At 39.9% G+C, this 25,063-nt stretch overlaps 1 protein-coding gene across 1 annotated transcript in view; it reads right to left on the bottom strand.

The window, feature by feature from the left end:
• Window positions 1-25,063, bottom strand: part of AKAP12 (A-kinase anchoring protein 12) — a 132,884-nt gene that overhangs the window by 33,099 nt on the left and 74,722 nt on the right. Inside the window, exon 2 of the mRNA XM_073337656.1 lies at window positions 22,386-22,503. Within this exon, the coding sequence (XP_073193757.1) occupies window positions 22,386-22,503 (118 nt within the window). The remainder of the gene's footprint in view (window positions 1-22,385; window positions 22,504-25,063) is intronic.

The raw sequence follows: 25,063 nt of genomic DNA, 5'->3' as shown, positions 1-25,063 counted from the left end.
CTACATCCTTCACCATTTTACTATTCTATACACTCACCTATTTTTCAGCACAGATTTACTGTGCCCAATTGTGGGGAGGGGTTTCTTTGTAGATAGCAGTATTTAGCATTTAAAGGAGATTTACACACTGGATTTCACAATGAATACTTGTAATCCATGACCTTTCCAGTGATTTATTTCAGAGATTTAAATATAAATTCACAGTTGACTCCACCTTGGATGCTCCTAGTAGTGTTTAGCAAATTGGTAGTCAAGCAATTGAAGTTGTAATCCCACACTTTTTTATTTATATAAAGGAAATAAAGGTGGGGAGGGTCATAAGTCAATTACCATTTTTTATGCATTTTGTTTCTCTGTGGAAAAAAACAAGCATGGTCCTGATGAAGGTAATTAAATTTATTTTAACTTATATGTACCTAACTTAAAAGAGAGCACAAGCATTACTAATGTTATGCTATTGCCTTCCATCATAAACACCTTATTTTCAGACATTTATGATATAGCTGTAAAAGTTTTCTCCAGATTGAGGTCTGATTTATGAAATTCCTGCCATGGGGTACAGTACTTTGATTTAAAAATGTTAAATTGTTAAACATATTTGTATTTTTATCTAAATATTTCTAAAACATGTATTTAAGTTGTTCTGATGCTCTTTAAGCACAGTAAGTAACTGAAAAATTGTTAGTGAATTTAGAGATTCTTCGCTAAATGAATTTCTTACAACCATTCTGCTTTCAAGTCAGCCCAGCTACTATGCATGTTAACCAAACCAACATGCTACAAATAATTATGACATCTGGGTTTTAAGCTTGGCTATTCTCGTCATGTTCAGAGGTTTTTTTTGTTTTGTTTTTAAAACATTCTTAGTTTCCCCAATATGACATTTAGTTGTAACACTTCTACTCGGATATTTGAAAAAACAAACAAACCTGATGCATTGAGGACAAACAAGAGTTAAAGTTATATATCATAGTATTTACTTAGAGTGTTGTTATAAATGTAAATCAGGATGTTTCTGAAATGTAACAATGAATAATGACAATTCACAATGAGAACCAGATTGAAAGTTCTCCTTCTCAGGACATCTTAATGAAGGATAAATTTTAGCATTACTTGCAAACTGCACAAGAGATTCACACGGGTCTACATTAATTTACACAAATGTTAGCTCATATTCCTGCTTATAAAAAAAAAAAGTGTAGACCTCTACATTCAGATGGTAACTGGGCCTATGAGCAAGTTCAAATGCTTGCAAAATGTAGTTCAAATACAATCATTCTACAATTTACCCAAGTCAGTTTGGTAGTTCATTATCTTTTTCTTTCTTTCATCATTCTTGTGACCCTATAAAAAGGTTTCCTCAAAAATAAATATATAAATTAGCCTTTAATTACTATCAATAAAAGAAAAGAGCCCTTGAGGATAGACTCAGCATGCAATAAGCTCATTAAGCATCTAGTTTAATGAAAACCCCATTGTAAACAACAACGTCAAGTAAAGGTTGGGCCACAGAACCCCCCTTCTTTCCTCCAACCCCCGCCAGCTGTTACAGACCACATACCATCCTCCCCCAGGCTCAAATTCTCCCACAGCTAGACTTTTGGAGGTTTTATCCTCAGTAGAAATGCTGTACCATTGATAAAAATTCAAACATGAAAAGCCAGGACTCAGGTATTTGTCATGTCCATTTACTAGCTCAAGTAAATGCCATGAGGGTGAATGAATAATTGTTCCAACAGTTAAAATAGGAAAAATGAAGCTGAACAGATTACTAAAGAAATGTTTATCATCAACTGAAGGTAAAATCCATAGAGACAGCAAACAAGTAAGTCTACAGGAAGTAATAAGATTTTGTTTTGTTCATACTCTGGCTAAACTTCTCATCACTTTAATTTTCATAGGAAGATGGGACTATCTGCACAAACAACTCTGTGAAGAGGTGTTTTCAAAATCCCCAGAGTTTTTAAACTGTAGTACCTTTCATTAAAGTCAAAACAATTTGTAGTATTTTCCTGACACACCCACAAAAATGTTGATCTCCTAGTTTAAAATACAAATTGTTTAAGGGATAGGGAGTAACAGTTCCATTCTTCACACTATTTTTAGTCAAACACTTCATTTCACAAAGACAAACAATTGAACAAGGAATGTACTTTGTTAATTAACAAAGTGAAATGCATGGTGATCATTTGATCTCCAGAAGTTAAAAAAAAATGAAATTATGGAGTTTTTAAAAGAGTTTATTTTTTAAAAGTCTTTATACTGCACTTAACTGTATGAATGTGGAACAAATACTAGACTGCATAAAACATATAAAATCTAAACATCCATGTTTTCTGGAAAACAAATGCCTGAGGGAACACATCAAACACAACAGACTTTTTCAAAACTGTGTAATCTACATGATGTATGGAAAAACAGCTGATATAACAAAACTGGTCATTCATAATAAAATTCAATGTAAAACAAAGTTTTAACAAGTTCATTAAATCCTTAAGAGTTCAAGGTTGCAAGAAGTACATTAGAATGCCCTTCTAAGAAACCCTTAATGTTACTATGAAGTACTAAGCTACATACACACGGAAAACCTCTAGTGATTGAACTCAAATTTATAGTTTTCACAGTAACAGCCGTGTTAGTCCGTATTCGCAAAAAGAAAAGGAGGACTTGTGGCACCTTAGAGACTAACCAATTTATTTGAGCATAAACTTTCGTGAGCGACAGCGTCCGATGAAGTACTCATACAGACTAACAGGGCTGCTACTCTGAAACCTGTCATTATGCAAGGCACTGAATTTAGCTGTATGGAGTGGAAATCTATCAACTTCCTGAAAAAACTCGTACAGGAATGCATTCGATGAAGTGAGCTGTAGCTCACGAAAGCTCATGCTCAAATAAATTGGTTAGTCTTTAAGGTGCCACAAGTCCTCCTTTTCTTTTTGCAAATTTATAGTGAAATTAATGTATGTTTCTTTTTTGTAAGCTACTCTCAAACACCAATTTTTATTTTACTTTTTTAAATTAAACACTATCAAGCAACAAAGATGCATTAATGTTTTTGTAGGGTCTACATTACATCCCCTTCCATACATCTGTTTCAATTCCATTTAACTAATTTGAGTCTGAAGGATAATAATTTTGTATTACATTATCTCTTGATTCATAGTTTTTCTTTTGCACTTACTTATCCCTTAATTCAGCAGCTGGTTTATTTTCTGCTACTCCAGCATAATAAAAAGTCATTATTTCTCTGAAACCCAGGAGCTTATTAATTGTTCTTGTATTACAAATTCTGTATCACATGTCCTATTAAAAGTGACAAGAAATTCCAACATACATACTCTAAACTTGGCAACGGTTCTTATTCGGATCAAATGTTTAAGCCAACTTCTTTAAAGTGAGTCCCCCTTCTGCACCCCCTCCCCCAGGAAAGTTTGAAGAAATAAAACAATGTTTGTGAAAGTTAAAGGAGCACTCCTGTGTGCACAGGACACTCTCTGCCACATCCTAGTCTCTGAGTCATCCCTGTAGGCAGTAAAACAAATCTGCAGCATAAAATGACCTGGATGCCACAAACACAAAGAAAGCCAACCACCAATATAGTCAACACGTACAGTTTAGCAACACCACTTCTTCCTACCTGTAATCGTTATGGTCCCCAGCATTTTTAAAACAACTCTGATGACAATAAATTTTCTCCTCAGAGTATGATGCTCCCTTATTTCTGTCCTGTGAAGCGTCAGTATAATAATCAAGAGTGACACAGCAAAACAGTCTCTTGTGGCTAACAAGAGCGCACTGAATCCTTCCTCCCCTGCCTGTGAGGAAAAGCAAACTGAAGTGGCGTTGTGGCAGCAGTCCCTCTTACTTGACAGACAGCCCTTTGTGGTCCTTTTGGTTCTCAGCTGCTCGCTTTAGGACTAGAAGCAACTGACTCGGGTGGGCAGACCATGTGGTTCATTTTAAGGAAAACCCCTCCCCTTGCCCACTCCAGTTCCTGTTGTTGGCAAGCAGCCCGGCCCCTCATGTGGAGACCTGGGAATTGTTTAAATAAAGGCTGCTGAGATACACCTTAACTATTTTGTTCCCATATTTTACTACTTTTAAATCTTTATGTCAGAGAACCCTTTTTTAAAAAAAGTGTGAGGGAGTTCCAGAAGTCTGCTACACATTGTGTTTCCTCTAGTCCTCTCTCTCCAGCCCAAATATCAAGGCAGCAGTTAAAATGTGGACACTATTTTGAATTGGGTTATTTAAGAATAACTTCTCAATTTAAAGAAAAATGGTGCAAAGGGAAAAAATAACCCCAAAACACTCCCTTCACTTTCAGGCTGGTTTCCTCACTACAACCTGCCTTCCTAGGTATCTGGGAAAAAGACTGCTAGACAGGACATATCTACTACAGATTTGCTATAAAGTCTGTTACCCATTTTCTCAGCAGAAGAAATATATTTTAGAAAACCTTTCTCAAGTATCTTGAACACAAAAACAGTCAGACCCCTGATCTTTCCCCCTGTCCACCCAAGTCCTCTTTAAAAGCCAAGTGTATCTTACTGTTAAGTATATTAGAAAAATAGTTTTGTATATCTAGTATCTATGAAGCTGTTTTCTCCCCTCTCATGTGGTTAAAAGGCACAGAGGAGACTTTTTACTTGGAAATCTCTACACAAAATGTAAAATTTACCCCAAATTGTCCTGTCAAGAAGGGTAGATGGGCATTGCCCTTACTCCCCTTCCCACCTGCAGAAATCTTTGCACCCCCAAACCTGATGATTTTCCTGGGATCTATATGGATCCTGGTGATCCATGAGAAGCCAGGGTCATCCATGCAGAGGCCTTCTGTCGCCACGGTAGCTCTAACCTCCAGCACCAAACACCCTCTACCCTTAACTGCACCCTACCCTCTATGTCCTCCCTTCCAGAAACTCTCAGCTGGCCATGGAAAACCCTGAAGATACATGGGGCAATAAGAAAAATTAATACAGCCTGGAGCCCAAACCTCTCAAGATGCCATGACCTAAATGTAAACTCCCTGTGCAAAAAAGGTCCAAAAATAAAGGACAGGAAAAAATAATCCAGCAGGAACCTTGTAACACCCGTGGGATTCATTCATTTACTCGAAAGAACTTTCCTACCTATAACCTCCGTTTCATGGTTCTTTATTTCTCATTTTAAATAATTTGCAACAATGAAAGCAAGGGGACATCAAATTTGTGTGGAATGTAGGGAACTTTAAGAAAATGAGTGATGTTCTTCACATTGAGGGACATTTGAAAGTATTGCTAGGGCCCTGCCTCCACCCCTTCTGTTTACATATGCCTCAGGTCACATAGAGAACCCTCTACATAGTGGAGAGAGGGCAGGCATGCTATGCTGATGATCAACATTTCAGAAATGTAGTTTTTTACTTGCAAAACTGGCTTCCTAATAGTTGGCTATGCAGCTGTTTTTAAGATGCTGCCATTAGTAGCAATAGTTTTCACTTTGTGTAGGGTTTTTTTATTTCCTCTCAGTACCTTTCATAACCCCACTCCTCTTCCTCCCTTCCAAAGAGCAATTCTCTGGACATTTTTGGATTATGTTTGTTTCCCCTGTAATACAAATTTTATTACCAAGTAGGCCCAATCCTATTTCTGTTGACTTCAGTAAGAGCCTAATTAGGTCCAAATAATGGAACACCACTAGCACAAGCAGAAGAGTAGAAATTATACGGGAATTTGCAGGATTTATAAGCCAAACTGCTCAAATACAATTTTCATGCTGCCAGTTTCCAGCAAGGAAAAGGCTGACCAATTTGGTCTCCTATAGCTATTTTGGTTCTGAGAGGAAGTTCCAGTCTGTTGTTCATCATGCATTCTAGTGTCATAAATTTCATATCTTTTAAATGCCTGGTTTTCAGAGTTTCTGTGCATCCACAACTCCAAATGAAATAAATGCAAGTTGCTAGTGCTTAGTATCTACAAAAAAAAACAGGCCTTTAGAAATGTTTTGCTTCTAGAACCATGAGCTCTAGTGCCTGAACAGTTATATGATCTCTGATTTCATTACATCTTACTTCAGTTTTAATTTTTATAAAAAGAAAAAGAGTACTTGTGGCACCTTAGAGACTAACCAATTTATTTGAGCATGAGCTTTCGTGAGCTACAGCTCACTTCATCGGATGCTGCATCCGATGAAGTGAGCTGTAGCTCACGAAAGCTCATGCTCAAATAAATTGGTTAGTCTCTAAGGTGCCACAAGTACTCCTTTTCTTTTTGCGAATACAGACTAACACAGCTGTTACTCTGAAACCTTTAATTTTTATGACATACTTTAAAGTTTAAGGTAATTTTTCCCTCCATCACGTGAGGTGTAGAGATTACCCAACCTCAGGATGAACCTATCCATTTAAAGTAAACTCTAACAAAAAACATACAGTTCTTACCGTCTATGGCAGATAGTTATAAAATGAAAGAGCCAAATACAATATAGATCCATGTGAAATGGACAGTTGCTGTATTTGGGAGCAAAATATTAATCTCCCCAAATACTTAGTGCTTCATCATGGAGCTAGGCAAACTCACACAACTTTGCATTCTTTACAATCCATTTAATAATTAAAGGAATGCAAGGCAGTTGATGGGATTTGCTGATAATTACTCTTTTATAAAGGAGGAAGAGGTAGAGTAAAGAGGATAGAACATGTACTAGTAGTCAGACAATGGAAAAAAACATAGTTGTAAAGTAGCCCTTATGAAAATGGTTAAAAGCTTGTTTAATTTGTTTTTATGTTTGTAAAGCCATGGGAAACAGAACATGGCTGACTGTCAAAGAACTCAATTTAGAGATAGTCTACTTTGATCTATTCTCTCAAAAGTAATCAGGGACAAGCTGTGGAGTTCATCTGATTAGTTACTGTGTCTGGGTTTACAATGAAGAGACTCTATCAATCAAGATAAAAAAACCCCAAAAGATCCAGAATAAAAACAAAGCATCAGCATACAATACAGATGACCCCCTATTACATTAATTGAACAAGATTTGTGGTAAATCATTGCCTTTAGAGGATTTTAAAACCATAAACACAAACAGCATTGAGGCCTTCCTGAGTACAATTTTTAAAATATTTTTAAATCAAGGAATGTTTAAGTAGAACAGTCGTTCTCAACCAGGGGTAGATGTACTCCTGGGGGTATGCAGAGGTCTTCCAGGAGATATATCAAGCCATCTAGATATTTGCTTAGTTTTACAACAGGTTACATAAAAAGCACTAGTGAAGTCAATACAAACTAAAATTTCATACAATGACTTGTTTATAATACTATTTTTCTATAGTAAATAGTAAGTACAATATAGTGAAATGTAAGTGTAATATTTATATTCCAATTGATTTATTTTATAATCATATGGTAAAAATGAAAACATAAGCAATTTTTAGTAATAGTGTACTGTGACACTTTTGTATTTTTATATTTGATTTTATAAGCAAGTAGTTTTTAAGTCAGGTGAAATCTGGGGGCAAATCAGGCTCCTAAAAGGGGTAGAGTAGTCTGGAAAGCCACTGGAATACAATGTGTGAAAAATGTTTCCCAAGGACTTGTCTCTACACGCAAACTGTCACCAAAATTACTAAATCAGTTTTATTTTACAATTTTGTTGTTTTGGTGAAAATCTATTACATTTATTTTGGATTAAGGCCTGATCTATACACAGTTTTTGTATTGATATAATTATATTGGTTAGGTCATGTGATTTTTTTTCCCTGATAGTTATATCTAGACAACCTCTAGTTTGGGAATAAATGATCCTGTGGCCTCGCCTACACTAGGTAATTTACATCGGTACAACTACATCTCTCACGGGTGAGAAAAATCCATACCTCTGGAAATGTAGCTATACCGACCTAACCCCCCAGTGTAGATAGCAGCAGGTCAACAGCAGAATTCTTCCATCAACCTACCACTGCCTCTCAGGGATGTGGATTACTTACATTGACAGGAGAATCCATCTTGTCAGTGTAGGTAATGGCTTCACTGAATCACCGAGTTTTTGCCATCTACGGACGATGACATGACGATGATTATAAAATGAGGGAGCCAAATACAACACAGATCCACGTGAAACAGACAATCGCAGTAAACACATGTGGAAACATAGATATGCCTTTAGGAAAACTTCAGACATTTTAGGACAACTTCAGAAAATTAGTTATGGACATTCAGCCAAGAGTCTTGTCTAGACACAAAATTGTACTGATTTAACTAAAAGTGTGATTTTTAAACCATTTAGTTAAATCTTTTCAGTTGTGTGGCTTGATACTTATATCAGTTTAAACTTGATTTACATTGGTTTAACTTGTACAGGTAAATTTGCAGGAATGATCTAAATGATATAATTAGTTTTAAACCAATTTAAGAATTAAATAAAATTGTTTTTTAAAGTCCTTAATTACTTCAGTAGCAGTTTATTGTAAACAAGTCTTAATGGGTGTATTTTATTTCTCTTTCCTTGGTGAATTTATGGACATTCCTTCTGGCTTTCACGTTTAGTCTCTTTTCTTCAACGTAACATGTTCATACAACTTGTATTGTTGAGGAGACCCCATTGCTGGAAATACAAGAAAGTGAACCCTATATTTTAAGATTAATTTATAGTTTATGTAAACGTATGGTAAGTGTTTTGATCATAAAAGGCTTAATGTACATAGTGCCTTGTTTCCTCTAAAAATATTGTGTTAGGAGTTTACTTTAACAAGTTTTGTTGTTTAAAATCTGATGGATAATTTTACTGATAGATGAAAATTATTGCATGGTATTGTAAAAATATGAGCTGAACCAATACGTCACCTTCCAGAACCATTCAGATACAGGGAACCCATGGAAATATTCCATTCATTGTACAGATTCTTCACACATACTAAAAATATCCATATGTAGCCAAGTTGCCCAATACAAACTCCACTGACTCGAACTATGAAGAATGAGATAAATATACACACAAGAGAAGTTTAGCCAACCGAGAGGCTGAAAAATGGAAGAGATGCTTCATTTTTTTTCCCTTCATAATCCAGAATAGACAAGCACATGGCACACAGATTTGCCTTTAGAACAACTTCAGAAAATAAGTTATGGACATTTAGCCAGTAGTGAATAAAGTTAAAAAAATTAAAAATACATTTTCCCTAAACATAATTTTGATAGAATAGCAAGCAAATATGGTGCTCTCTCTATATATATTCCAACAGAACAACAAGGAAAGACAAGCACCAGACCACACAGAAGCAGAAAATTTGACCCTTAAAAGTAAAGGCACTTAAAATTTAGGGATAATTATTTTACAGGGCTATCAATGATACCGTTTATGATAGAAATGCGTGCACATGTTATGTTGGTGACAGCTGACAAAATGAAAACCAGACTGAAATTTTCATACATTCACTACAAGAAAGGACAGAAACACAGCACTTAAATCTCTCATAATTAGTTTACGGAAGATACGGTAATTTTAAACCCTACCTTTAAGAATTCTAAGTATCTTTTTTTTTGTAACAAGATCTCAAAAAGATATTGTTTTTCTTAATGTACTAGCATTAATCTATAAAGAGAACACTGTCCTTTTAAAACCCCTTTTTTATCCAATATTATCTTTTTTATTAAAATATAAAGAGCAATTTGCTCCATGGATATACGGGATTATAAACATTCTGTCCAACTAAAATTAATGCTTATCTATATATGTAAAAATTTAAATTTAAATTAGTAAGGTATGTAGGCATCATATACAGCAAATAAAATGCATTGGGCGAAATCTCGGACCCAACGGGAGTTTTGCCATTGACTTCAGTGAGGTCAGGATTTCACTCTGTATATCTTTCTTCAGAGCTCTGCTATACAGGATAAATTTAAAACATATGGAAATACGGACAAGTCCTACTTTACATTTGACACTACAATTTTGTCTGAGTTTGTTATTACACTGTTTAATTGAGAAAAGCAAATGGTGTCAAGCAAAACCCTGTGCTTTATATGATCAGTACAATGTATTACATGTGAGCAGTTTAACTGGAGACCATTTTTTCCTCCAGGTATTATTTTTGCATCTCTTCACTATAATTTTCTTATTTAGATGCCTTAAGATTTGTTTGTCCTTCCCTTATTGTTCTATAAATATCTGCTATCCAAGGCCCTGATTTTGCAAGCTGCCCTGCTGCAGGGTCTCTGTGTTAGTGGAGAAATCTGCCTGCATGGACTTGCAGGGATAGAGACCAAATTAGTATTCACGGACCTGGACAGAAGAGTGATAGGCCTGGGGATAGATACCAGCACAGTTTGGCCAAGCAATGTGAGTAGGAGCCAGTTGTGTTAGAACAACTGTGGTGGCCTAGTCTAGGATCTTGGCTAAAGTAAGCTTGTGATGACCCAGTCTGTCCTCCCACCAACACTGGCTAGACAAATCAGGCTTGGAGTGCTGTTTGCCTACAAATATGCTTAGACCATTTTTAAGAACAGTTCTTAAATTCTGTTGAAAGGGCCATATAGAGCAAGCCATAATCTATCTATATTTTACCATTAAAGTTGTGGTTCTACCACACCTCAGCTTTTGACAACTCCCATGAAGTGCTTTTCATAAAGCTTTTAGTGCTTTTTATAAAGCCCCAGCTTTTTAAGTCATGTTGACTATCTGAGAATCTCAGCTTTCATTTAAAAATAAAAAGTATGTTTTTAGCCCTTGTGGCTGTAGAGATAAGCTTGAAAATATGGCTCAAATGTAACCTAAAGGCTCCAAACCCAGAAGGCAAATAAAAAGAACACCCAAACTGATTATTAAAAATCTTGCGATTTTTAAACTAATGTCAAGACTTTTGGGGCCTAGATCCGGGCTCCGGAGCCACATGCGGCTCTTCAGAAGTTAATATGCGGCTCCTTGTCTAGGCACCGACTCCGAGGCTGGAGCTACAGGCGCCAGCTTTCCAATGTGCCGGCAGGTGCTCACTGCTCAACCCCTGGCTCTGCCACAGGCCCTGCCCCCACTCCACCCCTTCCCGCCCCCTCCCCAAGCCTGCTGTGCCCTCACTCCTCCCCCTCCGAGCCTCCTGCATGCCACAAAACAGCGGGAGGTGCGGGGAGGCTGCAGGTGGGCAGGAGGCACTGGGAGCGGGGGGTGGGGGTGGGGGTGTGAGCTGATTGGGGGCTGCCGACGTATTACTGTGGCTCTTTGGCAAGGTACATTGGTAAATTCTGGCTCCTTCTCAGGCTCAGATTGGCCACCCCGGGCCTAGATCATTAATTTTGAATGCTTGGAGTTGGCAATACTGCAACCTCCTTTCAATGGCCTGTAAAGAGACATAGATCCAGAAAGTTTGCTTGCTATAGACACAGATTGCAGTTGTTGTTAGTGGAACATCAATGGGGGTGGGGGTGGGGAGATGGATAAAGAAGTAAACTAGGCTGAACACCCCCACACAAATATCCCTCCTTGGAGGCAGAGCCTGAACACACAGAGACTGACTCCAGTTGCTGCTAAAGATGCCAGTCACTGGGGAACAGGATAGGCTCCACTCCCACCTCTGCTAGTTCTGCATACCAGAGGGAGATATTGCACAGATACTGGGACTGTACTAACGGAGCTACAAAGGTTTTTCATTTTCATTCCTTTGTTTTCCTCTGCATTCCTTTGCACAGGAAGGGAACAGAAAGGCCTTAGCTTTCAAACGAAAACACAGCATGTTTGCTAGCCTTCCTCACCCATCAACTTTGTAAATTATTCTTTGGTTACAAGCTCTTTTAAAAGAACATTAAAAACAAGTCCTGGCTCTGTGCCAAATTATGCTTAAAGGTGGGTATAGTTTTAGCTTCATAGAATAAATTGTGCAGATTATCCTTGTCCAAAATACCATAACCTCTCCCTATACATTCCCACTCCGAAATACATTAAAGTATTGTAGCTTGGGGAAGGAAAACTATTTAAAAAACAAAAGTTTTACAGGTCCAGAGTATTAAATATGTTGTACTTTTTAAAAAAGAAAAAATAATCTCACTATTTCTGGGAAAGTAAAATATATAGCCAAATGAAGCCATCTCTGAAGGGCTCCTAGAGTCCACAGATGTGCCTGCCATAAGGTTGTGTACATTGGATTTCTTGCAGTTTGTGGTTACTACTGTCTTGTACCAAACTCTGAAGTTTAACTTATTCCTATTAAATATTTGGAATAAGCCTTCTTCCACAGCATGATACATATTCCAAAGAAAATCAATTACTGATATTAAATACATGCCATTGTGCTGCATGTTTGTTTGTTTTTTAAAAAACATGGGGTTAACTATGAATTTGTCATGACTGAGCATCCATGAACAAAATCTTGTCAGGTCAATTAAAAGGTTTATCTTAAAACTAAAACTTTTTTTTTTTTTTTTGCAGTGGTGATACAGTTTTTCCCAGACTAAACACCACTTGGAGACTTCTGCATTCAGAGTCAGAACACTGTGCAAGTGTTGCCAAAATATATAACAAAAAAAGGACAGAACCTCAGGTAGCTGTCACAGGCCTCGTCTTTGCTGCTAAAAAATATGTATTTTTTATCTTGGGGCAACTAATGCATGAGAGCTATCCTGAGGTAAAAACATAGCGAAGACAAGGCTGTGAGGTAAACTAGGCAAGTTCAGCACTGTGCCCTCACACCTGGGGTTGACCTCAATCCTTGGAAAAACTAAAGTGTCTGGTCTTCATTGGGATAACTCACATGGGTTAATTACCCCCAAGGTTAAAAAATACACTCTTTTTTATTTGAGCTTATGCTCAAATAAATTGGTTAGTCTCTAAGGTGCCACAAGTACTCCTACTCTTTTTTAACAGTGAAGAGGCCACAGATGCAGACCCACAATAGAAATTCATCCCTGCCCTATAACCCTTTGTGTTTGTGCCAACTTTTCCCTTTCTTTGCTGTACAAAGCCTTGTTTGTTTGTATGTTGGCAGATCTTTTTTCTTGTTTTTCACTTTAAAAATATAAAGAAATTCCAGTTTTGTCTTTCATGATTTTGCTGCAGGGCTACCTAATGGATTCAGAGAACTTTAATTCAAGGGTCAGGGTACAGAATCTTTAACAAAAAAATCTTTTCTTCCAGTTGTGTGGTGTGTGTTAGCAAAAAACAAAAAGAGACACGGTAGTGGAAATTGCAATGCCAGATATTTATTGTACTGAGCAACATCAGCATCAGACCGCAGCTTGTAAATTATGGTGGGGGAGGGGGGAGCGGGAGGAAGAAAGACAGAAATGGCAATTAGATGCCTAACTCCTATCAAGCTTTCCATAGGAGTTAGGCATCAAACTGCTATTTCTGTCTTTTAATTTGTCCACCCACTACTGCTGGACACTCAGACTAAAGCACTTATTTAGCAGGCATAAAAACTGTCATACTGCATTCTATTGCACATATGAAAGTGAGTGATATTTATTGTGATGGCTCACTTGACAGTTAGAGGGGGGAAAGCTTGGATCTGTCCATAGCACCTACTGCAAGTCAACACATTCAGGGCTGGAAATCTGCCATTGATAATAATCTGAGCCCTAATATTCCCCCAGATTTCAAAAGTCAACTCCCACTATCTCTTTATCAGCCAGCCTTAATTTTACAATTAAATTAAAGGTGTAATACTGCTTTTCCCTCACCTCCATTTAAGCTCCCTGCACCTATCCAAACAAGGTTCTCCTGGGTCATCATCCAGGAGAAATCAGCATGTACCACCATTTAAATTGTTGGAGCCTTCCCTTCCCTCACTGAAACCCTTGGTGTACGTCTACACTGCACGCTCCTTTCAGTGGTATGTAGCATACATACATGGCTAGGCTCCCTTAGCACAGGTATAAATAGCAGTTTAGACAGTGAGGCACTGCTTAGGGGAGTAAAGACACTCTTGAACCCTGAGGGTATGCACTCTCTACATGCCCAAGCAGTGCCTCCCTGCCCTATGTTGGTATTTTTATCAGTTTAGTGGTCCACTGCCTCCCAGGTGCTGGAGAATTTCCCTGCCACTTGAAGCTTTCAGAGTCTTTCTCCACTGCAGGGAAAGACTCTTGCAACAGAGACCTGCCAGAACCAGCAACTTCCGACTGCAGGAGTCCTTCCCTATGGCAAGGAAAGGCTCCAGAAGCTCCCTGTTGCAGGAGTCTTTACCTTCTTCCTCCCACCTACCAGAGCCTTTCACTGATGCGTACAGAGGCAGATTTACAATGAAACACACATTGCCCTGGCACAGAGCCCCCCAACTACAGGCGGCCCCAGGGCTGGGCAGCCCAGCACCCCGGGCTCCTGCTGGCTGCCAGGACCCCTGCTGGCCAGACCCTGCACCCCAACCCCCAACCCACTCCTGCACCCTAACGTCCTCCCAGACCCCAACCCTGAGTCTCCTCCCGCATCCTAACTCCTGGCCAGACCCCACACCCCAATGTTTTTTTAACGTTTTTTTTATAAAGCGCTCTTATCCAAAGCACTTTACAATTCTTAGCTAATGGTGCAAACAATGTTTGGAAAGATCATTAAGAGACCCTTAGCAATATTCAAGTGGTCTGTGAAAAAAAAGTTAGACTACAGAAACAATCAAGGTGCTTCACTTTATTTTCATTTACTTCCTATTACTTATAATATAGGAGGAGCATGAAGAGAAAAAAGAATGAAAAGCAGGGATGGGGAAAGAAGAATGTTCTTTTTCTTGACCCCAGGGGGGGCCCCAAAAATGAAGTTGAGCACAGGGCCCCACTAACTCTAAATCCGCCACTGGATGCGTAGCTACACACAACAGTGAGGATGCAGCCTACTTTTCAATAAGGCATGTAGCTACACATACCCTACACAACGCCACAAGAGGTGTGCAGCATAGACACAGCTTTAGAAGAAACATTTTTCAGATGGCCTCTATTGGGTGTTTATGTGGGTCTTGATACCTTCAAGAAGTAAGCTTATCACAGACTATTTGCACTGACCCACAGCCCATTCTAAACTTCTAAAATAAAACAGGAGGACTTGTGGGACCTTAGAGACTAACAAATTTATTTGAGCACAAGCTTTCGTGGGCTACAGCCCACTTCATCGGATGCATTGAATGGAACATATAGTGAGAAGATATATACATACATACAGAGAACATGAAAAAGTGGAGTAAGAGGCTAATTAATTAAGATGAGGGAAAAAAACCTTTTTCTCCTGCTGATAATAGCTCATCTTAATTAATTAGCCTCTTACTCCACTTTTTCATGTTCTCTGTATGTATATATCTATCTTCTTACTATATGTTCCATTCTATGCATCCAATGAAGTGGGCTGTAGCCCACAAAGCTAATGCTCAAATAAATGTGTTAGTCTCCAAGGTGCCACAAGTCCTCCTGTTCTTTTTGCAGATACAGACTAACATGGCTGCTACTCTGCAACCTAAAATAAAACAAAAAACATTGGTTAAGAGACAGCATTTTGATATTGCTGCTTCATTTTTCAAAAAAGGGGCTGTATAGAGTATCCTCAGAGACTGAGAATTGCAACCGTTAAGACTCCTTTGGAAGGAAAAAGAAGTATACTGCTGAAAAAGCAATGCAACACGCATTAATATTTCTTTCAATCTTTTGCTTTCTTTTTCCTTTTCAGACCCCACCAGTACTAGGAGAAGGAACCCAGAAATGTTGGTCCATCACAGGCCAGATAAGTGAGCAGCAGTCCAGTATCTAAAGGGGAAGAGCACTTGGCAAAATAAGGGTGAACCAGCACAGAAACTTGGATGACATCTCAGTGGAATTGCAAAAGGAAATGAGAACACTGATCAGCATATTAAATGGAGCTGAAGAGACAAATTCAAAGAGGATAATGCTGCTTATAAGCCTTCAGGGCTGATACAGAGATAAGATCTCCGAGCCATAAGGGGAACAGATCTCTGAGCCATAAGGGGAATCATGACAGAGAGATGAGGCAATAGATATTTGTAGGGAGACCATGAGATTACAGGAGCTCTGTGAGATAACTCATGCAGACGATGTACCATCCTCAAGTACCTCAGTATGGTGCTCCTCATACACACAGGCAGATTCACTTACAGTGGCACATCACAGAACAGCCTCAACATTGTCTCATTTTTTCCTCCCCATTCTACAGTTAGACTATAGCTAGGACTAGGAGAACAGAAACCAAAATACAGCGCATTTCCTCTCTTCACAGTGCCTGACAGTAGATTGACTGTTTTTTTGTTTACATTTGTTTTGATCCAGTGCTGCCAGACATAGTTATTGCAGCCAGGCTGCCTGTTTGTTGTTAAATAAAGTTGCTTTTCTATCTCTTTGTCATGATGTTATGTGACAAACTGATGTTACATGACATTAAGAACAGTGATAGTCATAATCATACTGGCAATGATACGGAAACAAAATGAATTTATTAACCTTCAAATCAAATTCATTAAGCAGAAAATGAAAGCCTAGCATTCCCTGGCCTACAGGATACTATATCCTAATTATTGTCACCTTCAGAATCTATTGTATTTACACATAAGCATTTGAGAAACATTGCTCATAAATGAATGTATATTATCCGTCAAAATACATTGAGACATACAGTAACTAGCAACTCATGAAACCATCCACAAACACCATGCAAAAGCAAATTTGCAATGCAAACAGTATGTTAAGCATGGTTCAAACCTCACCATTCTCCTGGACAACAACTACTACATGACATACTCCCTTCATTTCCAAAATAAGTATGTAGATTACCTTTAATAAGGGTAACATGCCCGGTACTGAGAATGGCATAACAGACCTTTGGTGCATGTCTGGTTACATATAATCAGCACCAAGGTTTGAGACCTCTTCAATCTACAAACTGTTAAACAATTCATCCTTGCTTTCATAAATTTTATGTAGAACGGAGGAAATGGTTACTTACGAACAATGACTATTTGTCTCCAAATGTATTGCCTTAATACACATCCTTCTTTCTATATGCAGACAGAAGGAGAAAGACAGTACCTCCTATAAACCCAGAACTGAATAAGCCTCCAGGGTTGTGCCTAGACACACAAACTTTCCAATTTTAGCCTCTAACGTAAAGACACCCTGTGAACAACAGCTAAAGGCTAAGTGGTGAGAGAGTTTAGAACTTTTGTCCCAGAACATGTAACAGAACACATATATATGGGCCCAGACTCATGCTCAGAGACTGAAAGCAAGTATTAGCTCTTTGTAAAAGCACAAGGCAGAGACAATGAAGCTATTTATGATTCGAGATTACTAACTTTACTAATCCCACTTCAGAATGAGAGCCATGATAAGACCTTCAGTTGTGGTCCCACTGATTATTACTAGGGCTGTCAAGCGTTTAAAAAAATTAATCACAATTAAAAAAATCAATTATGAATAATCACACTGTTAAACAGTAATAGAATACCATTTATTTAAGTATTTTGGGTGTTTTCTCCAATTTCAAATATATTGATTTCAATTACAACACAGAATACAAAGTGTACAGTACTCACTTTATATTTATTTTTGATTACAAATATTTGTGCTGTAAAAAACAAAAGCAATAGTATTTTTGAATTCACCTCATACAAGTACTGCAATCTCTGTATCATGAAAGTTGAATTTACAAATGTAGAATTATGTACAAAAAATAACTGCATTAAATAAACAATGTAAAACTTTAGAACCTACAAGTCCACTCAGTCCTACTTCCTGTTCAGCAGTCACTAGGACAAACAATTTTATTTACATTTGCAGGAGATAATGCTGCCCTCTTCTTGTTTACAATGTCACCTGAAAGTAAGAACAGATATTCTCATGGCACTCTTGTAACCGGTGTTGTAAGATATTTATGTGCCAGATGTGCTAAAGATTCATATGTGGCTTCATCTTCAACCACCATTCTGGAGGACATGCATCCACGCTGATGACAGGTCCTGCTTGATGACTATCCAAAGCTGTGCAGACTGACACATGTTCACTTTCATCATCTGAGTCAGATGCCACCAGCAGAAGGTTGATTTTCTTTTTCAATAGTTCGGGTTCTGTAGTTTCTGCATCGGATGTTGCTCTTTTAAGACTTCTGAAAACATGCTCCATGCCTCGTCTCGCTCAGATTTTGGAAGGCACTTCAGATTCTTAAATCTTGGGTCAACTGCTGTAGCTATCTTTAGAAATCTCAAATTGGTACCTTCTTTGCATTTTGTCAAATCTGCAGTGAAAGTGTTCTTAAAACGAACAACAGGTGCTGGGTCATCATCCGAGATTGCTATAATATGAAATACATGGCAGAATGCTGGTAAAACAGAGCAGGAGACATACCATTCTCCCCCAAGGAGCTCAGTCAAAATTTAACTATGCATTATTTTTTTAACTAGCATCATCCGCATGGAAGCATGTCCTCTGGAATGGCAGCCGAAGCATGAAGGGGTGTACGACTGTTTAGCATATCTGACACGTAAATACCTTGCAATGCCTGCTACAAAAGTTCTGTGTGAATGCCTGTTCTTACTTTCAGGTGACATTGTAAATAAGAAGCTGGCACTATTATCTCCCCTAAATGTAAACAAACTTGTTTGTCTTAGTGATTGGCTGAATAAGAAGTAGGACTGAGTGCACTTGTAGGCTCTAAAGTTTACATCAGTGGTGGGCAAATTATGGCCTGTGGCTGCATGTAGATTGACCAGGAATGGCAAACTGCAGCCACTGGGAGTTGTGGGTGGCCGTGCCTGCAGACGGTTAATGTAAACAAACTGTCTCGTGGCCCACCAGCAGATTACCCTGATGGGCCGCGTGCTGGCCGCTGGTTGCCTACCACTGTTTTACATTCTTTTGTTTTTGAGTGCAGTTATGTAATAAAAAAAATCTACATTTGTAAGTTGCACTTTCACGACAAAAAGATATTGCATTATGGTATTTGTATGAGGTGAATTGAAAAATACTGTTTCTTTTGTTTATTATTTTTACAGTGCAAATATTTGTAATTAAAATTATAATATAAATTGAGCACTGTACACTTTGTATTGTGTTGTAATTTAAATTAATATATTTGAAAATGTAGAAAAACTTCCAAAAATAATTAATAAATTTCAGTTAGTATTCTATTTTTTACCAGTGTAATTAAAACTGCGATTAATCACCATTAATTTTTTTAATCACAATTAATTCTTTAGAGTTAATCACATGAGTTAATTGCGATTAATCAATAGCCTTAATTATAACAGTAAAGAAAGTCATTTGTTATCTCCTTATGATGTTGGTGTATCAGAGGCACGAGTGCCCTGAAAGTTGGTGTCCAGGGACAGCAACAAGGTAGAGTTCCTAAAAGTTTAGTATACTTCAGAGTGTAATCTTCGGGAGCTTCTGTGATTGACATGACAACCTGCTGAAGAGACAGAAATTTGAAAACGGCTAGCCAGATCAAGTGGATGACCCCTTTGGAGAGAATTCAACTGAGTATCAACTCGCTCACTTTGGGTGTCAAAGTCACTACCAGCAGGGTTAGTCTTCATGTGTGCACATGTTAAGCAAACAAAGCAAAATGTTAAGCAAACAAAGGCCTTTTTTTGTTTGGTTGTTTGTTTTAAAGATTACATTGAGACTGGCCCAGGTAAATGTTAGGGTATGCCTTCACTAGGAACATTAAAGCGCTGCTGTGGAGTCAGCACCAGTGCTGGGAGAGAGTTCTCCCACCCCCACGAGGGGAATAGCCACCAGCTACATGGGAGCACGGCTCCCAGCGCTGGTGAACTGTCTCCACTGGCACTTTACAGCGCTGAAACTTGCAGCGCTCAGGGCTGTGTTTTTTCACACGCCTGAGCCAGAAAGTTGCAGAGCTGTATGTAAAGTGCCAGGGGTAGACAAGCCCCTTGTCAAGCAAAAGTGGGAGGAGACAGTGGCGGATTAATGATTTTGCTGCCCCTAGGCCCTGAAATAATTGCTGCCCCCATATGAACTTGTTTTTAGTTTTTTTACAAATTTGCGCCGTCATTGGTGGTTTCATTACATGCTATGATTGGTAGAATCATGGCGTCCATAGACGCCGACTCCATGGGTGCTCCGGAGCTGGAGCATCCACGGAGAAAAATTGGTGGGCGCAGAGCACCCACCGGCAGCTCCCCGCCCCACCCGCCCCAGCTCACCTCTGCTCCAAATCCGCCTCCTCCCCTGAGCGTGCTGCCAGGTCCTGCTTCTCCCTGCTCCCTGCCAGTGCTTGTGCGTAAAACAGCTTCACGTGGCTGGGAGGGAGGGGGGAAGAGGGGAGTCGCCACGTGCTCAGGGGAGGAGGTGGGGCTGGGGTGGGGATTTGAGGAAGGGGACCAATTGGGGCAGGGAGGGGGCAGAGTTGGGGCGGGGGCGGGGTGGCAGGGAGGCGCGCGAGCACCCACCGGTGCCTGGGGAAGTTGGCGCCTCTGGCTGCTATTATAAATTTGTTGGCCTAGGTGATAATACATCGCTGGGAGGAGTGTATTGGGGATGAGAAGAATATTGTAAAAAGTACTCTTCCTCCTCTCTGCAGTCCTGGCAAGTGGTCTCTGCTCTGCTGGTCCAGGACCGCAGCCTTCCCCACACCTTGCACCTTGGTGTCTCAGGCCCCTTGGCTGTGCAAGAAGCTGTCTCCAGCCCTCTTCTCAGTGCTGCCCTAGCCCTAATCCCAACCTTATCCCGCCTTAATTTCCAGCAACGGTAAAAATAAAGTTTAAAAATGAAACAAACATTAAAAATAAAAATTGTTAAACAATGTGAAAAATCTTAACAATGAAAGTTGATATTTATCATCAAAATTAGAAAAAATAAAAATAAAATTCTGCCAAGCCTAGATATGGTTAAAGGAATATACATGGCCTTGAGTATACCATACCATAAAGTCTTTCCCCTTATGGCTGAAATACCCAAAGCAGACTTCCTCCAAGATGCAAGCAGACACAAGTCAGATACTGTATACTGAAATCTTGCCTCTAGAGCTTACACTCCTCAGTAACCAGGTGTTCAGAAGGAAGTGCAACAGGACAGATTGGGATGAGGTGCCCTAACTGAGAGAGAGCTCCTTTGTGGCTACATCATTAATCTGATGAGTGTCCACTATTACCTGCAGCCTGAAGAATATTCCTAGAGTCAAAAGGGGTCTAACAGACTGTCACACTCTTGCCTCTCCTCACTTTGGAAAAGCCTCTTGCTATTAATGGAACTGATGGGTAAGCATGCAGGAGTTTCCCTCCCATGAAAGGAGCATGTATGCCCAGGCAGCAAAAACTTCTAGCTTCAAGAGAAGCAAACTGACAGTGCTTCTTCCAGCTGAGTGGAAAAAATCTGATCTACTATGCCCTGATATGAGGACTTCTTTAGAGCTACTAAGGGCTTGTTTACATGATGCCTGTGTTAACACAAACTGGATACCATTTAGTTTGCCCCAGCGCATCCACACGGGGCAGTTAGCACCCAGCACTTTGGTGCGCCCTGGAATTCACACCGCTGTAGTCCACACTGCAGTGCAGTGTAGACATAGCCCAAGATATTTTGGCACTGCATCCTTCTTTCTAACCAGGTGGCAACTGACAGAAATCCTGTGAGAAAAAGCCCAGTCCTACATGTACAGGCTTTCAGACACAGTTGTATCAGGCCTCAATGTAATGCAGTCATGTGCAAATCAACATTGCAACTTTAATAAAATGCAGTAAATGCAGTAACTCAGGGCACTTGGAAACACAGCCGTGTCCTATGAGCCTCTTTGGGTTATTAAATAATACCATGTTGGAAATTAGAACCTGCACTCTCTCAGGCCTGTCTTGACAGGCAAAAAGTGTGTTTTTTCAATTGTGCTGGCTGAACAAGACTGAAAAGCCCCCTTAAGAATCATAGGAACACATATGATATATATGTTGTAGCTCCCCCCTCGACTACAACTTAGCCAGCTAATGAACATAATAAGCAAACATGCTTTCAGATGTGCTAGCTTGCATTTTACCAGATTGTCCGATCTGTGAGAGTAGGTTGTAGAAATGGCTGTGATTCTTACCAGGTTATGAAAGTTGAACCCCTTAATCTCCCAGAATATTTTGCTCCATTTACCTCAATCCACTGAGTCAAGAACTGTTCCGGGTACTGTGGGACAGGCAGTCAGAGGCAGTGCAACTGCAAGGATTGATTAGAATGCTCTTTGTGGAAGTGGAGAAAAAACACTCTTGAAACATGATGCTTGGAAAATTTGCACGGATTCCATTTGTAATGGGATTTGTTATCAGGTGAAGGCAAAGCTCTCATGACAGTGTGCCCTAAAAATACTGGTGATACAAAACCAGAACGCAGTGCTCCATAGGAAATGGCCAGTAGATTCTTATTTCAACTTCCCAGTCCATCAAGCTATCCTCAATGCTCTGTAACCTAGTCCATTCACTGTAGACTTTTACTTACCATCTGTTACAACTGCTTCTCTCTGCTGTCCATTTAGCTCCCCTGGCTGGAGGTTCAGCTCCACTTGCTCTTCCACTATACCATTAATGTTGGATATCTGTCCATTCTTCTGTAAAAGCTGTATTGGCAAGGGGTGGGGTGGAGGGGAAAAAAGAGAAGGATAAGGATGAAATGTATTATAATTTTCAAGCTCATAGTATCATTCCTTCTCTTCTTTCACATAATAAAAAAATATTCACCTCTTCTAGAAATAGTTTCACATTCAAATTCCTTTTTATATACATATGGATTTGGGGAAATATAAGTACTAGACACTTACATAGCACTGTTCTTTTTTAAAAGATATTAATATTAACTTTAATAAATCATTCCATCACCAAAGCACCTTTGTGAGAGAAGCAGGTATCTGGGATCATATATTTTGTTAGTCTGCTGCATAGGATTTACTGAAGAACCGACAGTCTTGCCACAAAATTGTGCAGGAGAATCTAACTTTGCATTTAAGAAATAATTTAAGATTCTAGCACTTATGATTGAGAAGAAAAACTTCTGAATGTGAACTGAATCTGACTGATGCAGTGGTATCTTCCTGGGTCTACAGACAGCCTGAAACAGGAGCTCAGAGATTGATTTTTAGCATTAGTTCAGGGAAGGTAGGGGGTTAGCTCTGAAGATCAATGATAATTTAAAATGTCAACAATGTTATTGCCATGTCAGCTGTTGGGGAAGGGACTTTTGGGAGGTGATCTAGGAGTTCAAGCCCTTCCCTCAAGATTTTGTCACATATGACCCTCATTAGCAGAAGGGAGGTGGTGCATTCCTCGCCAGTGCAAAAAGCCCTCTCAAAAAACCCTACACCCCAACCAATCCCTATGTACCCAAAATGAAAACCACTCTCACACCTTCCACGATCAAAAGAGCACCAACTGATCCTTGCCAACATGCCAAAACTAGCTGTTCTCCATCTCCAAGACAACATCAAAAAGGCTGTGAGTCTGTCACAGATTCCATGACTTTCTGGGACTTCTGCAGCGGCTGGTATGGCTGGCCGAAGGGCTGCCTGACCAGCTCGGGTGGCCCCTCCAGCCAGTCGCACTGACCACCTCTCTCGTCCCACTCCCCCCTAGCATCCACAGGAGTTTGGATGTGGGAGGGGGCTCAGGGCATGGGCTCTGGGAAGCGCTTACCTCAGGGGGACTCCCCAGAAGCGGTGACATGGCCCTCCCTCAGCTCCTAGCTCTATGCGCTGCCTCCACCCACAGGCACCGCCTCCTCAGATCCCATTGGCCGCAGTTCCTGGCCAATGGGATCTGCGGAGCTGGCACTTGGGGTACGGCCAGAATGTGTAGCCCCTTGGCCGCGCTTCCACCGAGGAGCCAAGGGATGTGTCATTGCTTCCATGGAGGTGCAGAGCTGGGTAGGAAACCTGCCAGCCCCACCAACCCCCACCCAGCAGCAACGGGGGTCCTGGACTGTGCGCTGCTGCCCGCCCCTCTTCCCCAGCACCAGACCTGTCTCCTTGCATGAGTGCCATGGGTCCTCCCCACAAAGTGCCCATAGCACCCCCGGCCTCCTGCCCCAGAGTACCCGCAGTGCCCCTGGGCCCCCTCCCTGCCCCAGAACACCCATGTTTTAATTAGGGGTACATAGTACAAGTCATGGACAGGTCATGGGCCATGAATTTTTGTTTACTGCCCATGACTTGTCCGTGGCTTTTACTAAAAATACCCATGACTAAAATGTAGCCTTAAACATCAACAATGGAGATTTGACTAGTCAATTCAAATACATGAGGTATATTGACCATTGAAATTTTGGGGCAGAGTAAAATAAAATAAAATAACATACAATATACTTGTATTATTCAGTTTCATATTTAAATCAGTCAGCTAAACCTTCCATCTTTTAAATTTCCTGAAGCTGTTGCAGAAATTTCAACTAGTAGTAGAATTTAGCACTGAAGTACCAGAGAAACAAAAGTGCTTGACTACAGAATTTAGACCCAGCTTGCTGCACAATGCATGGGTACGTGATTATCATCCCCATTTTGCAGTTGAGTAAACGAGGAAAACTAACCCAAGGCAAGATGTCAATGGAGTCTACAATGCGCTTTTTGGGAAATCTCAGCCACTACCCTGCAACTCGGGCAGGCAGCTCCACTGCTGGCAGAGTATTCATTGCACATATGTTCATCTCATCACACTCAGAGAAAGTCTAGATGACGCCGTGGTAGTAAGAATACCCATGCCTACACAACAACTTTCACTGTTGCTACACGTTTAAGGTACTTAACTTTACTACTGTAACCAGTCCACTGAAATCAGTGAGACTACTCATAGTCAAATTAGGCAAGTGCTTACGTATTTGCAAGATTGGGGCACAATTTCCTACTGTACGGAAGTCCCACGAGGGACTTTGTGTCAAATCCAGGATTAGAACAGAAGAGCTTGGTTCCCAGTCATGTATATAGACTATACTGCTCTGAAAAAAATATTTATGTTGCTTCAAGGAATTTATTGATTTAGAGCGTGCATAGTCGTCTAGCCAAGCGATGGCATCTTTGGTGGCATGATGCAGTTCTTCTAGGCCACCGCTGAGCCTAGTCAGCCGGCATTCATCAACAATGTGTGCCATCGACTGTGTTGCGCCGCAGCTGCACAAAGTGCTGTCACGAAGGA

This window comes from Lepidochelys kempii, chromosome 3, assembly GCF_965140265.1.
Source record: "Lepidochelys kempii isolate rLepKem1 chromosome 3, rLepKem1.hap2, whole genome shotgun sequence".
Taxonomy (NCBI): Eukaryota; Metazoa; Chordata; order Testudines; family Cheloniidae; genus Lepidochelys; species Lepidochelys kempii.
The sequence above is the reverse complement of the archived record's forward strand: the minus strand, read 5'-3'. Positions and strand labels throughout refer to the sequence as shown.